The sequence below is a fragment of the Pristiophorus japonicus genome, chromosome 1 (genome assembly GCF_044704955.1).
Source record: "Pristiophorus japonicus isolate sPriJap1 chromosome 1, sPriJap1.hap1, whole genome shotgun sequence".
NCBI lineage: Eukaryota > Metazoa > Chordata > Chondrichthyes > Pristiophoridae > Pristiophorus > Pristiophorus japonicus.
This window is the reverse complement of record NC_091977.1, coordinates 204,455,721-204,476,046: the sequence shown is the minus strand read 5'-3', so window position 1 is coordinate 204,476,046 and position 20,326 is coordinate 204,455,721. Positions and strand designations below refer to the sequence as shown.

The 20,326-nt window shown below is 43.3% G+C and overlaps 1 protein-coding gene across 3 annotated transcripts in view; it reads right to left on the bottom strand.

Moving 5' to 3' along the window:
- Positions 1–20,326, bottom strand: part of LOC139268258 (centromere protein C-like) — a 159,838-nt gene that overhangs the window by 32,490 nt on the left and 107,022 nt on the right. For all 3 annotated transcript variants that reach the window (XM_070886326.1, XM_070886314.1, XM_070886320.1), the window contains exons 11-12: positions 11,748–12,520; positions 1,483–2,554 (exon numbers count right to left, since the gene is read on the bottom strand). In XM_070886326.1, coding sequence (XP_070742427.1) covers positions 1,483–2,554; positions 11,748–12,520 — 1,845 coding nt within the window. The remainder of the gene's footprint in view (positions 1–1,482; positions 2,555–11,747; positions 12,521–20,326) is intronic.

The window sequence follows — 20,326 nt, the reverse complement described above, 5'->3', positions numbered from 1 at the left end:
AGCATGCCAACCTTCAATGACTGATGTACCATGACACCCAAGTCTCGTTGCACCTCCCCTTTTCCTAATCTGCCATTCAGAAAATATTCTGCCTTCATGATTTTGCCAAGTGGATAACCTCACATTTATCCACATTATACTGCATCTGCCATGCATTTGCCCACTCACCAACCTGTCCAATTCTCCCTGCAGCCTCTTAGCATCCTCCTCACAGCTCACACCATCACCCAGCTTAGTGTCATCTGCAAACTTGGAGATATTACTCTCAAATTCCGTCATCTAAATCATTAATGTATATTGTAAATAGCTGGGGTCCCAGCACTGAGCCCTGCGGCACCCCACTAGTCACTGCCTGCCATACTGAAAAGGACCTGTTTATCCCGACTCTCTGCTTCCTGTCATCCAACCAGTTCTCTATCCACGTCAATACATTACCCCCAATACCATGTGCTTTAATTTTGAACACCAATCTCATGTGGGACCTTGTCAAAAGCCTTTTGAAAGTCCAAATACACATCCACTGGTTCTCCCTTGTCCGCTCCACTAGTTACATCCTCAAAAAATTCTAGAAGATTTATCAGGCATGATTTCCCTTTCAAAAATCCATACTGACTTGGACCGATCCTATCACTGCTTTCCAAATGCGCTGCTATTTCATCTTTAATAATTGATTCCAACATTTTCCCCACTATTGATGTCAGGCTAACCGGTCTATAATTACATGTTTTCTCTCTCCCTCCTTTTTAAAAAAGTGGTGTTACATTAGCTACCTCCTGTCCATATGAACTGATCCAGAGTCGATAGACTGTTGGAAAATGATCACCAATGCATTCACTATTTCTAGGGCCACTTCCTTAAGTACTCTGGGATGCAGCCCATCAGGCCCTGGGGATTTATCGGCCTTCAATCCCATCAATTTCCCTAACACAATTTCTTGACTATTAAGGATTTCCTTCAGTTCCTCCTTCTCGCTAGACCCTTGGTCCTCTAGTATTTCTGGAAGGTTATGTGTGTCTTCCTTTGTGAAGGCACTGTTGAAACACTCAAAATTAGAAATTATGAGCAGACTACAATGATTTTTATGTTGGAATATTAAGCAGTACATGTGTAAAAATAGTAGCTCTCAACTCTACCTCTGTGCATATATTAAAACTGTACGTACCTACATGAAAGGGGTGTATATTATATGAATTATTTTCTGAAAACACCGCCTGCCGATTCGCAACAATCACCACCCACCCCCTGCTCCAATGATCACAAGTAAGCTACTTCTATGCAGATGTAAACATTATTAATTCCTACAATTTTTGTTTAAACCAATAATGCATATTTAACACATGCAGAAGCACTGTAGATCAATATTCACCAGTTCTCAGGATATTGTTCCATTGCTGGTTAATCCCACAAACACAACAATTAAAGGTTCGAGTTAAAGCACATTCATTACAACATTTAAATCCTTGAACAAGTTTGCGTACTTACACACCACTGCAGGGAAGTCCTTGCTTTAAAGTTCTCTTTCTTTGCACAGAAGTACTGGGTTCTGGTTCGTTATCCTCCTCACTCTCATCCGGTGTCTGTTCATAATGCTGAGAAGGGACAGTTTTATCTCGGTACTTCACGGTGCCATAATTTCTAGGGCTCATTACAATCCGATTTGGAGTCCCTGAGGACACCTTGCTAATTGCAGGAAGTCCATCAGCGGATTTTTGGAGAGTCTTGTCAACATAAGCTGCACCAAAGGATGCTAAAGATTCTCGAAAGAATTTTTGTGATGTTGGCTTGGATGGTAAGGATGTAATATAGTCCTTAGTTTGCCTTGAAGTTGCACAAACATGTGCAGGTCTTGAAAGGGGACTGTACTCCTCCTCCTCCTCTTCCATTTCATTTTCATTGTGCACATCAAAATTGTGCACCTTCTGCTTCAGTATAGATTTTTGTTTTTTGGTCAGGTGCATGTCAGAGGGTTTTGTCTTTTCTTCTTCAGCCTCAGGAAACAATCGCTTTTTTGGTATGGATGGCGCAGAAGCATACTTTCGTTTTCTACTTTGCTTCTTATCTGATACCCTGCCAGAATGATTGTCCTGTTGATTAGCTGTCCTCTGCTGTCTTGTGGGTTTTGACTGGCTGTGTGGTGGACTATCCAGAGAACACTCATTTTCAAAAACATCCTCTTCAAACGTTTGTTTGTCTGAACTACACACTTCAGTCTGCAAAGTCTTTGTTTGAGCACATGCAGCACTTCTTTTCAAAACCATCTGCTTTTTCTTCATTTGTGATTTCAAAGACTGAGCCTCTGCCATCCCATCTTGTAAACTGGCATTGAATGCTGGCAAATAATCTGTCTTCAATCTCATTTGCGGATGGTTGTTAGCATGCTGAACCACCCACCACTTTGGTGGCGGTCTGGTAAGACGTCGGCTCCTCGTGTATACATCCATAGCATTGCCTTGGGGATCACTCTCATCAAGCTCGGAGGGAGAAGGGAAGCACTTCTTTGAATTGCCAGGTTTCTTAGGTTGAGTTTCCTTTTTTAAGATTTTGTTCGCTTTTACTGAAATAAGAAGGCAATATTCAATCAAAGCAACTTTGAAAAGAGCTTGCCTTTATAAAGCTCCTTTCATCATCTCAGGATGTCCCAAAATGCTTTACAGATAATGAAGTACTTTTGAGAAGTAGTCACTATTGTAACGTATATAAACACAGCAGCCAACTTGTGCACTGCAAGGTCCCACAAACGGCAATAAGATAATCTGCTCAAGTGATCTTGGTTGAGAGATAAATATTGGCCAAGGCACCAGACTCACTCTCCTTCAAATAGTGTCATGGGATCTTTTACATCCCGAGTGGGCAGAGTCTCTCATCTGAAAGACGGCACCTCCGACAATGCAGCTCTCCCTCAATACTGCACTGAAATGCCACCTTAAGATTATGTGCTCAAGTCTCTGGAGTAGGGCTTGAACCTACATAGGATCAGGAGTAGGTCATTCAGCCCCTTGAGCATGTTCTGCCATTCAGAGAGAGCATGTATCTCAAAATCCATCCACCTGCCTTGGCCCCATATCCTTTAAAACCAGACTGATTCCCGGGATGGCTGGACTGACATATGAGGAGAGATTGGATCGACTGGGCCTGTATAGGTTAGATGTAGGAAGAATGTTCCCGATATTGGGGAAGTCCAGAACCAGGGGACACAGTCTAAGGATAAGTGGTAAGCCATTTAGGACTGCGATGAGGAGAAACTTCTTCACTCAGAGTTGTTAACCTGTGGAATTCTCTATCGCAGAGAGTTGTTGATGCCAGTTCATTGGATATATTCAAGAGGGAGTTAGATATGGCCCTTACGGCTAAAGGAATCAAGGGGTATGGGGAGAAATCAGGAAAGGGGTACTGAGGTGATGATCAGCCATGATCTGATTGAATGGTGGTGTAGGCTCGAAGGGTCGAATGGCCTACTCCTGCACTATTTTCTATGTTTCTATGTACACCCTTGTCTAAAAATAAATCTATCAATCTCAGATTTTAAATTATTAAATGAGCTAACACTTGCATCACCCTTTGGGCTGGATTTTCGGGTTTCTCCATTTTTGGGCGAAAACGTAAGCTATATGTGAAAATTACCGCTTTCACTGCCTTACTGATTTAAGGCCTAACTTTTGGCACTTGATGTCCATCACAGAGAGGCGGTGCACAATTATTCGGGGCACAAAAACACGATCCTCGCCTACTTTAGTGCAGGGCCATGAGCGCTGTGAGAGAGGGGCCTTCGGCTGGGAGGGTGGGGGGAGAAAAGGAAAAATAAAATTCAAAACAAAATTCAAAAAACATTACCAAGACCTTTACCTAACAAATCGCTGCAAAAAAAAATCTTTAACTTACCTTTTTTTTCAGGTTTTCCAACTTACCACTGCTGGCAGGGCTGCATCGCTAGGTTTTATCTGGTGGTCTTCTGGGCGGGGCATACAGGTCGGGGGAGTGCCGAAACTCGGATGGTAATGCAGTCGAGTCATTACAACTGCGTTGCAGCTCTCCCCAGCGGTGATTCCAAGCGCCGCTGCAAACAAGGAACCGAGGATCGTGACCGGGTTTTCACCGCGGAATCAAAACGCGGCAAAAACCCGGTCGCAAACCACCCAAAAATCAAGCCGTTTGTGTGAAGACGTGTTTCCCAACATCTCTCCAGAATGGCCTGGCTCTGATTTTAACGTTATGTCCACTTGTATCTACCCTATCAATTTATTTCAAAATTATAAAAAACCTCAATCAAATCACCCCTTAACCTTCTATATTCCACAGAATTTATGTAATATTTCCTCATAATTTAAGCCTTAGAGCCCTGATAACATTATGGTGAATCTGTGCTGCACTCCTTCCAAGGCCAATATATCCTTTCGACAGTGTGGTGCCCAGAACACTGCACAGTCTCCAGATGTGAAGGACTTGGCACAGCTGTAGCAAAACATCCTCCCCTTTATATTATCGCCCTCTAGTTATAAAAGCTAACAGTCCATTTGCCTTTTGGATTTTTTTTTAGTACCGACTACTACATTTTAGTGATATGTGTACATGGACTTCTAAATCTATTTTGGCTGCCACTGTTCCTAGCTTTTCACCATATAAATACCACGATCTATCCTTTTCTGGTCCAAAATTCATGTCCTCATACTTACTTACATTGCAATGCATCTGCCACAATTTCAACCACTCACTTCATCTATTAATGTCTCTTTGTAATGTTATGCTCCTGTCTACACTACTTACCACACCACCAATCTTTGTGCCATCAGCAAACTTGGATTATAAGGCTCACTATTGTGTTATCCAAGTCATTAATAAATATAGTGAATAGTTGCGGTCCCAGCACACTTCCTTCCAATTCTAGTACATATCCATTATCCCTACTCTGTTTTCTTCCGCCTAACCAATCTCCTAACCTGGTCAATAATTTGCCCTTTAATTTGTCCATGAGCTTTAATTTTAGTTAACAGTCTCTTGTGTGGAATGAATGCCTTCTGGAAGTCTAGATAAACTATATCCATAGACATTCCCCAACTACTATAGTTACTTCCTCAAAAAATTCTATTAGATCCGTTGAAGATGACCTAGTCATTACAAATCCATGTTGGCTCTCTCTAATCAGCTCAAATTTCTCTAAGTGCTGAGTCACTCTGTCCTTAATTATAGATTCCAATAACTTCCCCAAAATAGCTCTATAATTTCCTAGTTTCTCTCTCTCACCTTTGTTGTAGTTTATAACCTTTTCAATAAATTCTGTAGACTGCAGTAGTGCACTATTTAAACATTGTTTGCTGAATCCTGCCATAAGTTCCACCTCACCTCCAACTCATTGGCTGACACGATGTAACTCATTGGCTAAGGCGCTTACTGCAGACCTCGAAGAAAGCTGCCCACAAAGTTTTTGCAATCTCTGAAGCAAGATTTTTGGCTTTTCGCAACGTGCAATTGAATGTAGTGAGCTGCAGTGATGTCACAAACTGTCCAAGTAGCCAATCACATTGAAAAATTCTCAGACAGCAAACCAGGAAATGAAAAACAGCTTTTATCTGCACTTTTAAAAAACGTTAAGAGCAAAAGAAAGATTAAGACTTTCACATGGGGGTAAGGCTAAAATATTAACAAACTTAAAAAAAAAATTAAGTTTAAAAATGTTTTAATTTTTATAATGGAGAAATTTGACACTCCACAAATATGAAAATTAGTTTTTCAGGGATAGAACGGTTGTCTAGCAATAATACGCTGTTAAACCCCAAGTTACACCTATTCCAACAAGATTTAACATTTAATGGGGTATTTAACATGCAATATTAGCGCAGGAAAGCTCAAGTTTTACAAGCTATTAGGGGAGGTTCCACAGCACAGCCTGTGTCGGAGCAGTGAATGACTGACTGCGACTTTGCCAGTTTAGATGCGCATACGCTAAAATCCTGAAGTTGCGGTCAGTTCGCCATCATTACCCACTGCAAAATCCAGTCCAATGGCTGACACAGTGGTGTCAATAGACACTGGCAAACCAGTGTTATCAGCATGGTAAATTCAGCATGTAACACATCACAAATGCAATACATCCACATCTCCAGACCTAATTTTGTTCCGAAAATAGAAAATGTAGTTTCACTCTCCCTCAAATGCAGGAGGAAGATTACTTTTTGTTAATTTGCCTCCTGAATCATGAAAACAGAAATGTATTGGCAGAAACCAGTTAAATTACATATAATTTGCAGCACAGAACTAGACATTCGGCCCAATTGGTCTATACTGGTGTTCAAGCTCCACACGAGCTTCCTCCCACCCTACTTCATCTAACCCTAGCTATAAAACCTTCTAAAAGGTCCCTACACAATGTATGTAGATGATCAACTGTGATGTGCAAACTCTGTTTAAGCAGTCCTGATTAAATGATGCCATTAATACTGCAGTGGTACATGCTAATTATATTCACCACTTGGTGACTGCCCAGATAAATGTTTGTTAATCAACATTACACAGATACTTCATGTAAAGTAAAAAGGAATCATACATGCTAAACTTGAAAGTTAACAGCACTTGATACTTTTTTTAAAAAGCTCACAGCTTGAAAAACAGCCCGAGTCCGCGTTTTTGACTGGGGCCACTAGTTTCCAGTGACTGAGTGAAAATCTATTTTATTACTCAAGATTCCACGATTTTTATTAAACTGGAACATATTATACAATTTGGTAAATAATTTTTTTAATTACATTTTGTATTAACCGGAGTTATAAATTACAGAAAAAGTGCGGGTTTTTTGTAGTATCAGGTTTAGAAATTTCTGAAAGGGGATGCTAAATTTAGCACGCTTGAGGTTTTTTTTCCGGGGGTAAAGCGGGAAGAGTCTGGGGCAATTGCACACACAGGGAATGCGAGATAGATAAAATAAATATATATATGCATTGATTTACCCGCGTCTCCCCTGGTGTTGGGTCTTAGCCAGTACAGGACTATATGGTGAGCAAAGGAACATCTTACCCTAAGCTCAGCTTTCTAAACGTGGGGCTAAATGTTTGAATGGTGCTATTAGACGAGAATCAACATGGATCTACGCACAAGTTTCGTGCGTGCACTCGAGTTTGTCATTCTGCGGGTGACAAGGAGCATAACACGTTTAAATAAAACATATTTGTATGAGCAAACTCCGCCAAAACACAACCCCACAAAAATTGCTACGGGTTGTCACGCAAGTACAGAAGTCATTCTTCTGGTTTGCAGTAGCGGTTTCAGGGTGACACCTTACTTAAGTGAAGGTAAAAAATATAACCCATGGGCAAAAATACTCAATTTATTTTCCAGACTTCCAGTCGGTCTGCTATCACCTGGATAAAAATCTGTTGAAGTTGCGCGGCCTAACTGCAAGAAGCGAGTTTGAGCGGGGAAAGTGCTGCAGATCTAGATTGGCGATTGCCACGAGTTGGTGAGTGGCGTGTCCCAAGCTTGTGGTGCTCAATAAAGTGTCCTGGGCGCAGCAGTGTCGGGTATATTATGCCCTCTTCAGAAAATAACTGTCTCTTACCTGCTCATATATATGGAGATGAGTTTGGGGGGGGGGGGGGGCGAAATACAACCTAATCTACCAGCCACCTCTTTCCAACAGGTTTGCACTTACCGGACTTCGGAAGTCGGCTCCTGACACCAGAGAAACACTTCTCTAACGCAGCCTTTCAAAAACAAATCATCCAATCCCAACCGCAGGGTCCAACCACTCTAAACATACCTTATATGGAGCTTTGATTTACAATGGACAGCATTGGTTTGTTGTCCAGCAGCACACGATGTACTTTTCGTAACACTGCGATTTATTACATTTGCAACTGGACAAAGGGATTTTTGCTGAAATGTTTATTCTGTGCATGCAACAGTTTTAGGCACTTTGGATTCCGACGAGAGTAATAAACATTATCGGAGATCACAATTTGACATCTGGATGTGGAATGTATTTATCGAAATCCCATTGTACATTACTTTGGGGTTGTCTATTTACTTTAGTTAACTTCGTTTTGGCGGGAGAACCAATGTCTGCAATTTGCTCTGTTTGGTTCAGCAGGTAATCATAAAATCATTAGCTTATACAAAATGCTGGCAATTGTTTTGGACAGGGTGACTAGCTATTACTAAAATTATAGTTTTGGCCCTCGAAATTGTCCTGTTGTATTGGTAACACATGCCTCAGTACAATAATAAAATTAATTGTATGTATGTAGTGCCGATCACATTGAAAATTCAGAGAGTTTGAAGTGAATGATTGGTCATCTAGACATAGATAGCAGAAATGTATGATTACTTTTTTTCCTGGTATTAATTGGAGGAGGAACATTCGTCTGGACTCAAAACTCTCCCAGCTCTTAAAATAGTATCGTGGATATTTAATATCCACCTGAATCACCAAGGCAGACGACAGCTTTGGTTCATGAAATAAATTCAGAAAATGCAGGAAATACTCAGCAGGTTTAATGAAAGGTCACCGACATGAAACGTTATTCTCTCCAGGCCCCTACCACATAATCAGACATTTCCTGTACTCTGCACACTAATGCTGCATTCTCTCATATTTTTGCTCCTTCCTCTGCATTTTCCTCCACAGATGCTGCCTGACCTGCTGAGTATTTCCAGCATTTTCTGTTTTTATTCCAGATTTCCAGCATCCACAGTATTTTGCTTTTGGACTTCTGATAATATTGCAATGCAGTGCCAGACTAGTTTAGCTCAAACCCCAATGTGGGGCTCCAACCCACAATCCTCTGGGTCAGATGCAAAAGTGCTACAACTGGGCAAAGCTGACATGATATTTTTCCCCCTTTTTTGCCTTCTGCTTAAACCCATATCATTCATTACGTGAAAATTGAACTCTTGCTTTGAGCTGAATGTGGTTAGAGAAAAGAAAAGCAGCAAAGTGAGGGGAATATTTGTTTAAAGCAGAGGTTCCCAAACTTTGGGGGGGGCGACTGTTACTGGGAGCATGAAGAGAATGGGCGAGCTCACAGCATCAATCAGTAGAATGTACTACTAAAGGAGGCAGAGTGGGTGGACATCGACATTTTGCTCTTAGCATAAAGGAAAATGCAGAGGAAGGAGCAAAAATATGAGAGAATGCAGCAATAGTGTGCAGAGTACAGGAAATGTCTGATCATGTGGTAGGGGCCTGGAGAGAATAACCTTTACAGTTGCTATTATTTGCAATGCTCATTTGCTCAATGGGTGCTCACAGCCCACATCCTGCACCACTGGAGGTAACTCAATTCTGGAGTTCAAATGTCAAGGAATAAATTCACCAATAGTAAATGCCTCCCCCTGAAATCAAACCTGCACTCTTAGGGGTCAAGTTTCAGCCTGAGTTGCTCCTATTTTTTTGGAGCAACTGGTTTAGAATGGAGTATTTTAGAAATTGCAATTCTTGGCATTTAGTTTGCTCCAGTTCTAGTCAGTTAGAACAGTTTCATTTTGGAACAGATTTTTTTTCAAAAGAGGGCATGTCCGGCCACTTACGCCTGCTTTGAAAGTTTAGGCAGTGAAAACTTACACCAAACTAACTTAGAATGGAGTAAGTGTAGATTTTTGTACGCTCAGAAAAACCTTGCCTACACTTAGAAAATCAGGCGTAGGTTATAAATCAGGCGTATGGAACAAGGGGGAGGGGCGGGGGGAGGGAAGTTTACAAACATGAAACACGTCACTTTTACAAATAAAGAGCCATCATCAATAATAAATGATAAATAAATCAATAAGTCAATCAAAAAAAATTAAAATTAAATTAAAAAAATCAATAAATAAAAAATTACGTTTTTACTCACTGATTGCAGCACCGGGAGCTCTCCAACAGCTTGCTGGAATGCCGCCCCCCCACAGTGTGTGTCTCTCTCTGTCTCTGTCAGTGTCTCTCTCTCTGTCTGTCAGTCTCTCTCTGTCTGTCTGTCAGTGTCAGTCTCTCCATCGGTGTCTATGTGTTTGACAGCAGGGGGGGGGGGGGGAAGGGGGGGGGAGAGGAGAGGTGGGGGAGAGGAGAAGGGGGGGGAAGAGGAGGGGGGTGGGGAGAGGAGAGATGGGGGGGGAGAAGAGGAGAGGGTGGGTGAGAGAGGAGGGGGGGGTGAGGAGAGGAGAGGGGGAGAGAGAGGAGGGGGGGAAGAGAGAGGAGAAGAGAGGAGAGGGGGGGGAAGAGAGGAGAGGGAGGGGGGAGAGAGGAGAGGGAGGGTGGAGAGAGGAGAGGGAGGGTGGAGAGAGGAGAGGGAGGGTGGAGAGAGGAGAGGGAGGGGGGAGAGAGGAGAGAGGAGAGGGAGGGGGGAGAAAGAGAGGGGGGAGGCTGAATGGGCCCGGCCGACGTGAAGAAGCCGGGTCGAAGACTTCGGGCGGGCGGGCCCCACCAAAGAGGGAGCGGACCGGACTTGAGGGGGGGGGGGGGGGGGGGGAGAAAAGAGAGGCCAGGGGAGCCGGTGCGGAGCGGGAGCTGGGGGCACGGATGGCAGCGGAGCGAGAGCTGTGGAGTGGGGGGGGGGGAGGGAAGGAAGCGGCAGGCAGCAGAGCGGGAGCTGGGGGGGAGGCGTGAGATAGCCAGAGGGAGCGTAAGCTGAACGGGGGGGGGGAAGCCAGAGCAGGAGCTCGAGAAGGGACGTGCAGTCCGATCTTCGCCGCCCCAGTGAGCCCATTCGGCCAGGGCTAGGGGCGGCGTGCTTCGGGCCCCTCCCACACAGCCTTGGGCACCTGGAGCTACTGCACATGCACGCACACTGTAGCGAGCATGTGCAGAGGTCCCGGCACTGTTTTCAGCGCAGGGACCTGGCTCCGCCCCCCACAGCTTGTGCTGCGCCGAGGGCCTGGATCGAGCTGAGGGAGTGGAGAATACCGAGGTAAGTTTTCGGCGCGGTTTTGAGCACGGAAATCAGGCATGGCTCGCGGGGCTGCGCCTTCATTACACCTCATGTGTAAACCAAAGAACAGAAATGTTTACTTTTCCCATAAGCAGTACTGCTACAGTACAGATTATACTACAAGTTTGCTAAATGTGCCTCACACTGCAATGTTAATGTCCTTCGTGAATGATTGTCACAGAGCAAGGTTTGTTCATGGCACAAAAGACTCTGGGCCAAATGGCATAATCTCATTCATTGAATCTTAATTGACTGGGCTTGGTGAGCCAGATATTGCTACAATAACTTACATTTACATTGTGCCTTTAACGAGAAAAACATCCCAAGGCATTTCAGATAGGCGTACAGAAAACAGAAACTGGGCCAGGAAAGGGGCCAACATTTCATTTGAATGAGCCCTGAATATACACCACCTTCCCTAAAACATGCATATTTATGATTCTTTCTCCAAATATAGGATTTAGCGACAATGTTTACATACATTTAGATATTTTTTCTAAGTAATTGTACACTGATTGCAGGAGGGTACTGACTGCAGGCAATGTACATGATGAAACAAAATGGGACGAGAATCTGAAATATAGGAAGCATTACTGCCCTCTTCCTCACATTCAGCTCGTTGAAAATTCAAGATATTCACGAATCATTATGGATTCAGAGTAGCCACTTAACATCAACCTACTGACAATAAATATGTGGAACAGTAACTCTACTGCTGTTGGTTGTGGTGACTGGCAAAATCTCAGCAGCAAAGTATTGGATCACAATATCTCTATCTTTTAATCTTAAACATATAAACAGAGGATCCAAAATACTGGAAAAACTGAAATAGTCAAATGAAAAAAAATAAGTTACCTTTTGGTTTCTGTTCTTTCTTTGCTTTCTTTTTGTTTTTATTTGGAGTTCTCGGTTTTGCAAATAAAGTTAACTTTGATTTTTTTTCATCACTATGTAGCACCCTGGGCAAATTTATTGAACTTTCAGATTCTGGTAGCTTCTCTGAAGTAATCGTACCCTGCTCAGACTGACTGGACTTTTCAGTTCCGCTTCCATTTTCCTCAACACAGAAATGTGGTTCCTTTCGCTGTTCTTGTAATTCCCCCTGCTCTTCATCTCCGTCCGATTCAACTATAGATTTGTTTCTTAGTGGTCTTAGTTTTAATTCTAATTTTGTGTGTTTGGGAGACAATAAATGTTTAGAGTGGGATAAAGGTACATTTTGTATTTCCTGTTGCTCTTTCTCAGTATTGACAACAGTTTTATTATTTTTCAACAGACATGCAGATCTTTTCCCAGATTCTTTTGGTTGATTTTCATTTTTTGCTTTGCTTTTCTTGTTCCAAGCTAACTGTTTTTCATCATTCTTTTTCGATTGAATGGCAACTTCTTTTCTTGTTGCTTCTGTCTTCTGCCTTTTTTCTTTCTTTTTTGTTTCCTTTGCATCAGAGACAGATTTTTTTCCCTGTTCGGTTGGATCCTGGTTTGGAACCACGGCTTTCTTTGGTATTGTAATCCATGATTCAAAACAGAAACTCTCCTCTTCTTCCAATTCAAACTCAAACTCATGGTTAAGTGCTGAAGTAATGGAAATAACTGGTTTTGGTTGTGGTAATGCAGAAACAGCTGGCCTGTGAAGAAATTTTTTTCAAAATGATCAATTTCTACTCTAGTCTGGAGAATATTGTTGGTATTAAGTCTAATCAAATGTGTAATAGTGGCCAGTAATGTTGGGACTATGATAAAATACTCTCTTATTATCCATTTTAAAATTGTCATGGGAAAAAAAAGTTATGTTAACCAAATCAATTTATGCAAAAGGTCACTTACATTGGCAGGTTAGGTGCTCAAGAGCCCCACATTGCCAAACTAAAGTTTTGTTCATTTGTTATGTTCACCTCACACAATTGGAACAGGCATTACTGGAGAAGCTGCCTTTAGAAAGCTGAAATCTGCATTTAAAGGTAAGCTGGTTTAAAATCTCTCTCCACTTTCTAGATTTTAGCACATTATAGGAACCAGTACTTAGCAAGAGAACCATCAAATGCTGGGAAAGACGATCAAGTACACAAGATGAAGCATTAAATCCCACCATTCCACTGCTGCAGCAGGGAGTTATCTAGTAATGGCAATAGGGATGTGCCTCAGCTTCAACAGGGAAGCAGTGACAAGGGCTTTGCCATCCCCTTTAGGAAAACCACCAGACAATATACATAGAAGCATAGAAAAAAGGTGCAGAAGTAGGCCATTCGGCCCTTTGAGCCTGTACCACCATTCAATAAGATCATGGCTGATCATTCACTTCAGTACCCCTTTCCTGCTTTCTCACCTTGATCCCTTTAGCCGTACCAACTCCCACTTGAATATATCCAATAAACTGGCATCAACAACTTTCTGCGGTAGAGAATCCCACAGGTTAACAACCCTCTGAGTGAAGAAGTTTCTCCTCATCTCAGTCCTAAATGGCCTACCCCTTATCCTTAGACTGTGTCCCCTGGTTCCGGACTTCCCCAACATCGGGAACATTCTTCTTGCATCTAACCTGTCCAGTCCTATCAGAATTTTATATGTTTCTGTGAGATCCCCTCTCATCCTTCTAAACTCCAGTGAATACTGGCCCAGTCGATCCAGTCTTTCTTCATATGTCAGACCTGCCATCCCAGGAATCAGTGTGGTAAACCTTCGCTGCACTCCCTCAATAGCAAGAACGTCCTTCCTCAGATTAGGAGGCCAAAACTGAACACAATATTTCAGGTGAGGCCTCACCAAGGCCCTGTACAACTGCAGTAAGACCTCCCTGCTCCTATACTCAAATCCCCTAGCTATGAAGACCAACATACCATTTGCCTTCTTCACCGCCTGCTGTACCTGCATGCCAACTTTCAATGACTGATGTACCATGACACCCAGGTCTCGTTGCACCTCCCTTTTTCCTAATCTGCCGCCATTCAGATAATACTCTGCCTTCGTGTTTTTGTCACCAAAGTTGATAACCTCACATTTATCCACATTATTCCGCATCTGCCATGCATTTGCCCACTCACCTAAGTCACCCTGCAGCCTCTTAGCATCCTCCTCACAGTTCACACCGCCGCCCAGCTTAGTGTCATCTGCAAACTTGGAGATATTACACTCAATTCCTTCATCTAAATCATTGATGTATATTGTAAATAGCAGGGGTCCCAACACTGAGCCCTGCAGCATCCCACTAGTCACTGCCTGCCATTCTGAAAAGGACTCGTTTATCCTGACTCTCTGCTTCCTGTCAGCCAACCAGTTCTCTATCCACGTCAGTACATTACCCCCTATACCATGAGCTTTAATTTTGCACACCAATCTCTTGTGTGGGATCTTATCAAAATCCTTTTGAAAGTCCAAATACACCACATCCACTGGTTCTCCCTTGTCCACTCTACTAGTTACATCCTCAAAAAATTCTAGATTTGTCAAGCATGATTTCCCTTTCATAAATCCATGCTGACTTGGACTGATCCCGTCACTGCTTTCCAAATGCGCTGCTATTTCGTCTTTAATAATTGATTCCACATTTTCCCCACTACTGATGTCAGGCTAACCGGTCTATAATTACCCATTTTCTCTCTTCCTCTTTTTTAAAAAGTAGTGTTACATTAGCTACCCTCCAGTCCATAGGAACTGATCCAGATTGGAAAATGATCACCAATGCATCCACTATTTCTAGGGCCACTTCCTTAAGTACTCTGGGATGCAGACTATCAGGCTCCGGGGATTTATCAGCCTTCAATCCCATCAATTTCCCGCCTAATAACGATTTCCTTCAGCTCCTCCTTCTCTCCAGTACCTCGGTCCCCCAGTATTTCCGGAAGGTTATTTATGTCTTCCTTCGTGAAGACAGAACCAAAGTATTTGTTCAACTGGTCTGCCATTTCTTTGTTCCCCATTATAAATTCACCTGAATCTGACTGCAAGGGACCGACGTTTGTCTTCACCACTCTTTTTCTCTTCACATATCTACAGAAGCTTTTGCAGTCAGTTTTTATGTTCCCAGCAAGCTTCCTCTCATACTCTATTTTCCCCCTCCTAATTAAACTCTTTGTCCTCCTCTGTTGAATTCTAAATTTCTCCCAGTCCTCAGGTTTGCTGCTTTTTCTGGCCAATTTATATGCCTCTTCCTTGGATTGAACACTATCCTTAATTTCCCTTGTTAGCCACGGTTGAGCCACCTTCCCTGTTTTATTTTTACTCCAGACAGGGATGTACAATTGTTGAAGTTCATCCACGTGATCTTTAAATGTTTGCCTTTGTCTATCCACTGTCAACCCTTCAAGTGTCATTCGCCAGTCTATTCTAACCAATTCACGTCTCATACCATCGAAGTTACCTTTCCTTAAGTTCAGGACCCTCGTCTCTGAATTAACTGTCACTCTCCATTTTAATAAAGAATTCTACCATATTATGGTCACTTTTCCCCAAGGGGCCTCGCACAACAAGATTGCTAATTAGTCTTTTCTCATTACATATCACCCAGTCTAGGATGGCCAGCCCAAAAGTTGGTTCCTCGACATATTGGTCGAGAAAACCATCCCTAATACACCCCAGGAAATCCTCCTCCACCATATTGCTACTAGTTTGGTTAGCCCAATCTATATGTAGATTAAAGTCATCCATGATAACTGCTGTACCTTTATGGCAACATCTATATAGCACTGACATTGTCCAACATCAGCATGGGCCTTGGTTTTAAGCACCAAGCTCTCTCCTAGCTAGCAGAGAGGACATTTGCAGTGTTAGCTGCATCAAGGTGGTGAAAGATGCATAATTTAGCACATACAATGACATTACCACTATTACCTCTGACCAATATCAAATAACATAAGAATATAAGAACATAAGAAATAGGAGCAGGAGTAGACCATCTGGCCCCTCGAGCCTGCTCCACCATTCACTATCATGGCTGATCTGATCTTGGCCTCAACTCCTCTTCACTGCCCTCTCCCCATAACCCTCAACTCCCTTGTCGTTCAGAAATCTGTCTATCTCCACCTTAAATATATTCAATAACACAAGTAACAAGGCGGCAACACAGTTCTACAGAACTGCTTTCCAGAGGCCAGGGGGTCAACTGCACCATGTTGTCATTCGTACTTCTACACAAATCGGTGTCCGTATGACTAAACCGATTTTAGTCTCTTTAATAGGAATCTGGTACGTGACCACCACCAGAGAACGAGCAGATTCCTGCATCCCCATGAACTTTCGGGATGTCTTAATTTGAAATCAGACTTCTGCGCCACCCTTTATTTGAAAATAAATGAAGAATGGAAGGATGGCAGGTGTAATAAAGCTAATGCTACAATTATAATTATCAAATATACCATTGGGATCTTGAGGCAACACTTTAAATAGTTGAACTTAACTGCAGCAAACTTACAGAACAACCCATGTCTCCAGGTGCCCTTCATTCTGAAATGACCAGGATGGAACAGAAAGATCATGAAAATGCTAGAGAGAAATCAGCAGCAGTACAGGTTGAGTCTCCCTTATCCTGTTGCACAGGAGGGTAGGAAAAAGAGTGGGAGAGCGATAGTGATAGGGGATTCAATGGCGAGGGGAATAGATAGGCGTTTCTGCAGCCGCAACCGAGACTCCAGGATGGTATGTTGCCTCCCTGGTGCAAGGGTCAAGGATGTCTCGGAGCGGGTGCAGGGCATTCTAAAAATGGAGGGTGAACAGCCAGTTGTCGTGGGGCACATTGGTACCAACGACATAGGTTAAAAAAAGGGATGAGGTCCTACGAAACGAATTTAAGGAGCTAGGAGCTAAATTAAAAAGTAGGACCTCAAAAGTAGTAATCTCGGGATTGCTACCAGTGCCACGTGCTAGTCAGAGTAGGAATCGCAGGATAGCGCAGATGAATACGTGGCTTGAGCAGTGGTGCAGCAGGGAGGGATTCAAATTCCTGGGGCATTGGAACCGGTTCTGGGGGAGGTGGGACCAGTACAAACCGGACAAGTCTGCACCTGGGCAGGACCGGAACCAATGTCCTAGGGGGAGTGTTTGCTAGTGCTGTTGGGGAGGAGGTAAACTAATATGGCAGGGGGATGGGAACCAATGCAGGGAGATAGAGGGAAACAAAAAGGAGGCAAAAGCAAAAGACAGAAAGGAGATGAGGAAAAGTGGAGGGCAGAGAAACCCAAGGCAAAGAACAAAAAGGGCCACTGTACAGCAAAATTCTAAAAGGACAAAGGGTATTAAAAAAAACAAGCCTGAAAGCTTTGTGTCTTAATGCAAGGAGTATCCGCAATAAGGTGGATGAATTAACTGTGCAAATAGATGTTAACAAATATGATGTGATTGGGATTACGGAGACGTGGCTCCAGGATGATCAGGGCTGGGAACTCAACATCCAGGGGTATTCAACATTCAGGAAGGATAGAATAAAAGGAAAAGGAGGTGGGGTAGCATTGCTGGTTAAAGAGGAGATTAATGCAATAGTTAGGAAAGACATTAGCTTGGATGATGTGGAATCTATATGGGTAGAGCTGCAGAACACCAAAGGGCAAAAAACGTTAGTGGGAGTTGTGTACAGACCTCCAAATAGTAGTAGTGATGTTGGGGAGGGCATCAAACAGGAAATTAGGGGTGCATGCAATAAAGGTGCAGCAGTTATAACGTGACTTTAGTATGCACATAGATTGGGCTAGCCAAACTGGAAGCAATACGGTGGAGGAGGATTTCCTGGAGTGCATAAGGGATGGTTTTCTAGACCAATATGTCGAGGAACCAACTAGGGAGGAGGCCATCTTAGACTGGGTGTTGTGTAATGAGAGAGGATTAATTAGCAATCTCATTGTGCGAGGCCCCTTGGGGAAGAGTGACCATAATATGGTGGAATTCTGCATTAGGATGGAGAATGAAACAGTTAATTCAGAGACCATGGTCCAGAACTTAAAGAAGGGTAACTTTGAAGGTATGAGGCGTGAATTGGCTAGGATAGATTGGCGAATGATACTTAAGGGGTTGACTGTGGATGGGCAATGGCAGACATTTAGCGACCTCATGGATGAACTACAACAATTGTACATTCCTGTCTGGCGTAAAAATAAAAAAGGGAAGGTGGCTCAACCGTGGCTATCAAGGGAAATCAGGAATAGTATTAAAGCCAAGGAAGTGGCATACAAATTGGCCAGAAATAGCAGCGAACCCGGGGACTGGGAGAAATTTAGAACTCAGCAGAGGAGGACAAAGGGTTTGATTAGGGCAGAGAAAATGGAGTACGAGAAGAAGCTTGCAGGGAACATTAAGACGGATTGCAAAAGTTTCTATAGATATGTAAAGAGAAAAAGGTTAGTAAAGACAAACGTAGGTCCCCTGCAGTCAGAATCAGGGGATGTCATAACGGGGAACAAAGAAATGGCAGACCAATTCACTAAGGAAGACACAAACAACCTTCCGGATATAAAAGGGGTCAGAGGGTCGAGGTAAGGAGGAGGAACTGAGGGAAATCTTTATTCGTCGGGAAATTGTGTTGGGGAAATTGATGGGATTGAAGGCTGATAAATCCCCAGGGCCTGATGGACTGCATCCCAGAGTACTTAAGTAGGTGGCCGTGGAAATAGCGGATGCATTGACAGTCATTTTCCAACATTCCATTGACTCTGGATCAGTTCCTATCGAGTGGAGGGTAGCCAATGTAACCCCACTTTTTAAAAAAGGAGGGAGAGAGAAAACAGGGAATTATAGACCGGTCAGCCTGACCTCAGTAGTTGGTAAAATGATGGAATCAATTATTAAGGATGTCATAGCAGCGCATTTGGAAAAAGGTGACATGATAGGTCCAAGTCAGCATGGATTTGTGAAAGGGAAATCATGCTTGACAAATCTTCTGGAATTTTTTGAGGATGTTTCCAGTAAAGTGGACAAGGGAGAACCAGTTGATGTGGTATATTTGGACTTTCAGAAGGCTTTCGACAAGGTCCCACACAAGAGATTAATGTGCAAAGTTAAAGCACATGGGATTGGGGGTAGTGTGCTGACGTGGATTGAGAACTGGTTGTCAGACAGGAAGCAAAGAGTAGGAGTAAATGGGTACTTTTCAGAATGGCAGGCAGTGACTAGTGGGGTACCGCAAGGTTCTGTGCTGGGGCCCCAGCTGTTTACATTGTACATTAATGATTTAGACGAGGGGATTAAATGTCGTATCTCCAAATTTGCGGATGACACTAAGTTGGGTGGCAGTGTGAGCTGCGAGGAGGATGCTATGAGGCTGCAGAGTGACTTGGATAGGTTAGGTGAGTGGGCAAATGCATGGCAGATGAAGTATAATGTGGATAAATGTGAGGTTATCCACTTTGGTAGTAAAAACAGAGAGACAGACTATTATCTGAATCGTGACAGATTAGGAAAAGGGGAGGTGCAACGAGACCTGGGTGTCATGGTACATCAGTCATTGAAGGTTGGCATCCAGGTACAGCATACGGTTAAGAAAGCAAATGGCATGTTGGCCTTCATAGCGAGGGGATTTGAGTACAGGGGCAGGGAGGTGTTGCTACAGTTGTACAGGGCCTTGGTGAGGCCACACCTAGAGTGTTGTGTACAGTTTTGGTCTCCTAACTTGAGGAAGGACATTCTTGCTATTGAGGGAGTGCAGCGAAGATTCACCAGACTGATTCCCGGGATGGTGGGACTGACCTATCAAGAAAGACTGGATCAACTGGGCTTGTATTCACTGGAGTTCAGAAGAATGAGAGGGGACCTCATAGAAACGTTTAAAATTCTGACGGGTTTAGACAGGTTAGATGCAGGAAGAATGTTCCCAATGTTGGGGAAATCCAGAACCAGAGGTCACAGTCTAAGGATTAGGGGTAAGCCATTTACGACCGAGATGAGGAGAAACTTCTTCACCCAGAGAGTGGTGAACCTGTGGAATTCTCTACCACAGAAAGTAGTTGAGGCCAATTCACTAAATATATTCAAAAGGGAGTAAGATGAAGTCCTTACTACTAGGGGAATCAAGGGGTATGGCGAGAAAGCAGGAAGGGGGTACTGAAGTTGCATGTTCAGCCATGAACACATTGAATGGCGGTGCAGGCTAGAAGGGCTGAATGGCCTACTACTGCACCTATTTTCTATGTTTCTATCCTGCACCCTCAGGACCTGGCCTTTGCCAGATGAGTAAAGGTCATCGACCGGGGGGGGGGGGGGGGGCGGAGAAAGTGTCGGCAGCCCCAGTGGGCCCAGAGGTGTTCTAGGTTGAGGGGGCTTCTGCTACTGCTGATCACTTTCTTTCTAGTGTGTTGATTTTCTATTTTGGTGAATGATTTAATGAACTTATAAAGGAAAGGTATCACCGTTGTGTCTAAAAAGGGAATGGAAAACCTGGAGGGATGGATCGGAATTCTGCACATGCGTCATTCGGGAATGGTGCCGCACGAGTGGTGGTGCAGGATAAGAGAGTC